We start from the raw sequence: 5498 nt of genomic DNA, 5'->3' as shown, positions 1-5498 counted from the left end.
GCAGGGCATGAATGCTCTTTAGGGTTCCTGAGTCACATTAGGCCTGTCAGATATTTGGTGTTTGTTCTTAAACATCTGCACACAAAAGTAGAAGCCTCCCTTAGTGCTGTGGTGACATATATATGTGTATATACATATACACACACATATATATATATATATATATGAACTGTATATATACATACATATACATATGAACTGCGATATTCTTTGCAGTTGGAATTGGCCTAGGAGTTGGGATTGGCTGACCCTCTCAGACCTCAGGGCCTTTCTGTTGGTCACTGAGCTGTGAGTCTGCTGAGCAGGTTCCTAGGTAGAGATGTGAGTGGCTGGTGAAAATTAGATTTAAGTAGCCCATCACCTCAGTCTACACCCAGCTTAGCTGAGTGGAGCCTATTCAGGTGTTTTCAGGAACTCTGACAAGTTAGATTTAGAAACAAATGAACCTACAAGAAACAGATTGACTCCTAGGCAAGAAACAGGGAAAGGCTTCAGTTCCAACCTCTGAAGAAACAAAAACAAGCAATTTTTTTCCCTTGTGGAAATTTATGTGTCTCTTATAACCAGAAAAAAAAAAAGAGAAATTTCTGTGGTCTGCTACAAACATGTCATCTTTGGAAACACCTAGAAAGGCTGAGCACCAGACACCAAGGGCTCTGGAATCCTGCTCTCAAGGCCTTTCCCCAGAGGAGCTCTTTGAGGGAGACTGTCCACACTGTGTCTCCTAGTCTCCCTGGCAGGCCTGGTATGAGGCTCAAACCCAGCCCTGCCTGCCAAACCCACCCACCAGGGTGACCTCAAGCACATGATTGGTTCTCAGGGCCCATTCTCATCCTCCATGGTCTGGGGAATAACTATTTAATCCTTACAGAGTTTTGTGGGGTTAAATAAATTAATATGTATAGGGTGTGATCAGCTGCGTTGTTTCTGTGACTGCGGCAACTCTACTATGGCAGCTGTTAGTGAAAAACAGAATCACTCTAGACCTCTCTCGGGGAAAGGGCATGTGACAAATTGTGACAGTGTGGCGCCCTAGATAGAACAGGAGTGTAAGCGGCCCAGAGCTACATTCATCAGCAGGTAGGAACCTAAGAAACAAAGTAGAGAGAGAAACACATGTGATATGAACCCATGCTCGCAATACAAGCAAAATGGATCTGCTGGCTTAGAGATACACACAGCAAAGGACAAAGGCAATCCAAGGAATGAGCTGGAGTTGGGGGATGGGAGGGGACTCAGGATAGCAGGTAGGGAGATGGAATTGGGAAAAAAGCTTCAGAACCTTTATAAAGATCTTATACCTAATAAAATGACCAAGCATGTTGGCACTGATCTACATAGGAAATTTCAGGCCAGGACTGCACAGTGAGACTCTGTCTCAAAAACAAAAATAAAAACTAAACCTAATAAATTGGGTGGAAGTTCATGGTAGAATGTGGGTTGGAGGGATGGTTCGACTGTTAAGAGCAGTGTCTGGGTTAGAGTCCCAGCATCCATATGTAGACTCCAACTACCTGTCATTCCAGTTCCAGGGGACCCAATGTCCTCTTCTGCCTTCTCAGGTACCAGGCAAAACATCCCATACATGCAAACTAGAACACGATAAAGAATAAGTGACTATAACTGGGGTGATCGGCAGTTTGATTTACTCTCCCCAAGTTTCAATTAGGCTTGAACATGGAGCTTAGGAATGGATGAATCTGTGGACTGCTTTAGTTCCAAAGGTCACAGCAAGCTTGGCCAGCTTCTTTGGCAGCAGCAGATACACAGCCTTCTGGATATCATCTGGGGTGAGGGTACAGCGCTTTCTGATGAACATCCGCTGGCAGGCTTCCGTAGCGATGCGTTCGAAGATGTCATTGATCAGGATATTCATGATGTCCACAGAATGAGATGATATACCTCTCTTGGGGACAACTTCCTTCAGAACCCTGTTTATGTAAAGGGAGTAATTTCCATGGCCAAAATTGATGCTAGAGCAGCGTGAGTGCTTTCTATACAATGGTCTTCGATGTCTTTTGATGTAGCGGTATCTTTTGAAGATGGGCTTGGCCATTGTAGATGTTGTTTCTCCTTGTTCTTTAGGAATGGAGAGGAGAAGGGCCTGAGGATGGGGGTTGGCCGTCCTACTTATAGTGGCGTGTCACAGTCATGCTGCCAGAGCTTCTCTCTGATTGGTACTTACTGTCCTATGTCACAGACGCGTAGCAACAGCGCCTCCGACCTGTTGCTGAGGACACAAAGCTCCCCCAAGGCTTTCCTCAGAGTGGAAGGGTAGTGCAAGTCTGAGGTCAACTTCAAGCCGAAAGGGGGAGTGCTCAGGCTCTCGAGTGTTTTTTATCTCATAGTAATTTGCAACAAATATACAATTTAATCAGAATTGAACAAAAGCTTGTCAAAGTAGGTGGTTAGTATAACAATAGAAAAAAAAAGTTATCTTTGTGTGTGTGTGTGTGTGTGTGTGTGTGTGTAGGTCATTACTTACACAAACATGCATAAACTCATTTAATACCCTTTGGGCAAAGGTGCTGGTTACCAAACCTAACAATCTAAGTTAATCTAAGTTTGATCCCCAAGACCCATAGTAGAAGGAGAGAACCAACTTCTGAAAGTTGTCCTGACTCCCACACATGTTCCATGACACACAGGCTCACCCTGTGGGCTCACCCTGTGGGCTCTCCCTCTCCCTCTCCCTCTCCCTCTCCCTCTCCCTCTCCCTCTCCCTCTCCCTCTCCCTCTCTCTCTCTCTCTCTCTCTCTCTCTCTCTCTCTCTCTCTCTCTCTCCTCTCCTCTCCTCTCCTCTCCTCTCTCTCTCCTCTTCTCTGTCTCTCTCTCTCACACACAACCTCTCTTTTTCTTTCTCACGCAGAAATAAACATAATAAAATCAAAATAGAGACAACCTATTTGAGACCTTTATTTAGACCATGAAGTCTAATACTTAGCAAGAAAAAACAGCAAGGTACTTTTAGCAGGGCAAGGTTTCCCCATGACACTTCACTCATGCTGACCCCAAGAGGGGAAATCTTGACTGCATAGTCTGTGGTGATGGGAGACCATGTTCCCAATCCTCCCACTAAAAAGAGTCGACCATTTCATTTTCATGATGTTGGCTCCTTAGGAGCAAGTGTGTACAAGTGAAGACTTCAAAACTCCCATCTCTTATTGTTTAGATTACGATATGAACTGTGTTCATAAACCTTCTACAATGATAACATCATTCTTGTATATTTTATAGGCTTAATGACCTGGTTTGCGGTTGCTTGACATTGTAGTTCTGTCATTAGCCCGAAGACACTTTGTCAGGTCATTCTTGCTGTCTGTCATGTTAGTATTCATTTAAGAAATCTACATATGCTTTCTTAATCAAATCTACCCATGAGTAAAATAATAAAAAGAAGTAACTATGACAATAACTCATGAGCATTTCAATTATTCATGGTGGCCACTGCTATTAATAGTCCCATTAAATGTCCTTCGAAATGAGTTTCTGCACCAGGAAGGCAAAGAGAGCTGCATGTAGCTTGTAGAAAGCTGTTTCTCCTCTGTTGCTTCTACTTAAATATTGGAGGGAAGACTGTATAATGGAAGATAACTTTAAATTAGCTCCAATTTCTTTTTCTAAAATAAAAAAAATATGTGTGTGGGTGTCTGCCTGTATGTATGTCTGTGCGCCATATGCATGCCCCTGGTGCCTGAGGAAGCCAGAGGAGGGTTCTGGATCACCTGAACTAAAGTCACAGATGGTTACGAGCTGCCACATAGGTGCTGGAAATCAAACACTTGTCCTCTGGACGAGCAGCCAGTGCTCTAAAGTACACATCCATCTTTCCAGCCGCCTCGGGCTCTAATTCTGAAGACAGCAGGCCTTGTGTGCAAATGTGAACGCCCTGCCGTTCACTGCCTCGCCCATCCTCCCTCCCACTAAGCAGAAGCCACCAGTTCCACTCTGCTTTCGGTGATGGATCTTTAGTTGGCTCTCGCTAATTTTGCTTACAGACTCCTCTAGATGTAATCACTCAGTTTGCATAATTATAGAACAGCTTTATTTGCTGCTACTTAGAATAACTACTAGGCAGAGAGCATACATCTCCTCTTCCCCATCAATCTGAGTTATCGTTTCCACTATAGTACTACTCTGGTCTCGCTTCCCCTGTCATTTTCTCCTGAGACAAATGCCTTACTAGACTGGGAGGGAAGGCAAAGTAGACAGGCTGCTCTTCTGGATTCTCCGACTATGGGCAGCTTGCCCTCAGGAAGGGATCACTGTGAGGTTCCTTTAGTGGACCAGTAGGTCATTCTGTTCAATTCTGTGCTACACAAGGAAACACTTGTTTCACATCTAAAGGCTGCTCTTTGTAGGGCTGTCAGTAAGAAAGGTGACATTTTGATTTCCATCTCTCTGGATCCTTTGACTCTCTCGGTTGATCTTTGAGTGGGGAGAAGGAAGGCTGCAGTATATTACAGAAAATTAAAAAAAGAAAGCTAAAAGCCTGAAACAATAGGCTTTAAGGTAAGATACTTACCAGAGTGTTCAGGAAAACAAGGAAAACAATCTTATAAATTTCATGGCTAATTTGGGGGCTGTTCTGGTTAAGATTTCATTGCTGCAAAGAGACACCATGACCAAGGCAATTCTTACAAAGGCAAACATTTCATTGAAGCTGGTCCAACATTTAATGGAGGTTCAGTCCATTTTATCATCATGGGTGGAACATGGCATCATGCAGGCAGAGATGATGCTGGAAGAACTGAGAGTTTACATCTTGATCTGAAGACACCTAGGAGTAAACTCCCATCCACACAGCAGAGCTTGAGCATAGGAACTCACAGCCTGCCCCCACAGTGAGGTACTTTCTCCAACAAGGCCACACCTCCTGATTGTGCCACTTCCCATGGGCCAAGCATATTCAAATCACCACAGGGACTAACCTAAATTCTCTTTTATCATTTAGTAAGTCACTTAAACTGTGGATGTGTGTGCTGTAAGTTTGCCTTTTGCCTGTCCATGCTTTCTCCTTCAGACAGGCTTGATGAAGGGAGAGACACCTTTCATTACGACAACCTTCAGGGGCTGTCACTGTGTTACTAACTAGGGCAATGCAGCAATTCTGATCATTTTGATTTCTCATACCCTGAGAGTATGAAAACTTTCCCATCTCCTTGCTTCTTTTCTGCCACATTCTCCAAGCTTTAGATGAAGTATTTAGATACTGCATAGTGTGTCTAGCAAGACACACATCATACTGACCAGACTGATGACCAGCATCCCAGAGACTCCAGACTCTCCAAAGCTATTTCAGACCCTTTGGCTCTGAGTCCAAAGTCCAGGATTGCTTTCCCCCCAGATTCTTGCTTCCCATTGCATTATGTTATTCTGTTTGGGGCATGAATTGTACACTACCATCCTCCTGTGATTAAAGTGCTGCTTAGGTTACAGAATCTTTTGATGACTGAAAGGTCATTGTAAGACAACGAGAGATAAATTCACAAAAATAA

At 43.8% G+C, this 5498-nt stretch overlaps 1 protein-coding gene across 1 annotated transcript; it reads right to left on the bottom strand.

Annotated features, from left to right (window-relative positions):
- Positions 1-1684: 1684 nt before the first annotated feature.
- On the bottom strand, positions 1685-2056 carry LOC127666616 (histone H2B variant L1). The gene has a single exon (XM_052159554.1). The coding sequence runs from the start codon at positions 2054-2056 to the stop codon at positions 1685-1687; it is 372 nt and encodes a 123-aa protein (XP_052015514.1).
- Between the last annotated feature and the right edge of the window lie 3442 nt (positions 2057-5498).

The sequence above is a fragment of the Apodemus sylvaticus genome, chromosome 16 (assembly GCF_947179515.1).
Source record: "Apodemus sylvaticus chromosome 16, mApoSyl1.1, whole genome shotgun sequence".
NCBI classification, from domain to species: domain Eukaryota; kingdom Metazoa; phylum Chordata; class Mammalia; order Rodentia; family Muridae; genus Apodemus; species Apodemus sylvaticus.
The sequence above is the reverse complement of the archived record's forward strand: the minus strand, read 5'-3'. Positions and strand labels throughout refer to the sequence as shown.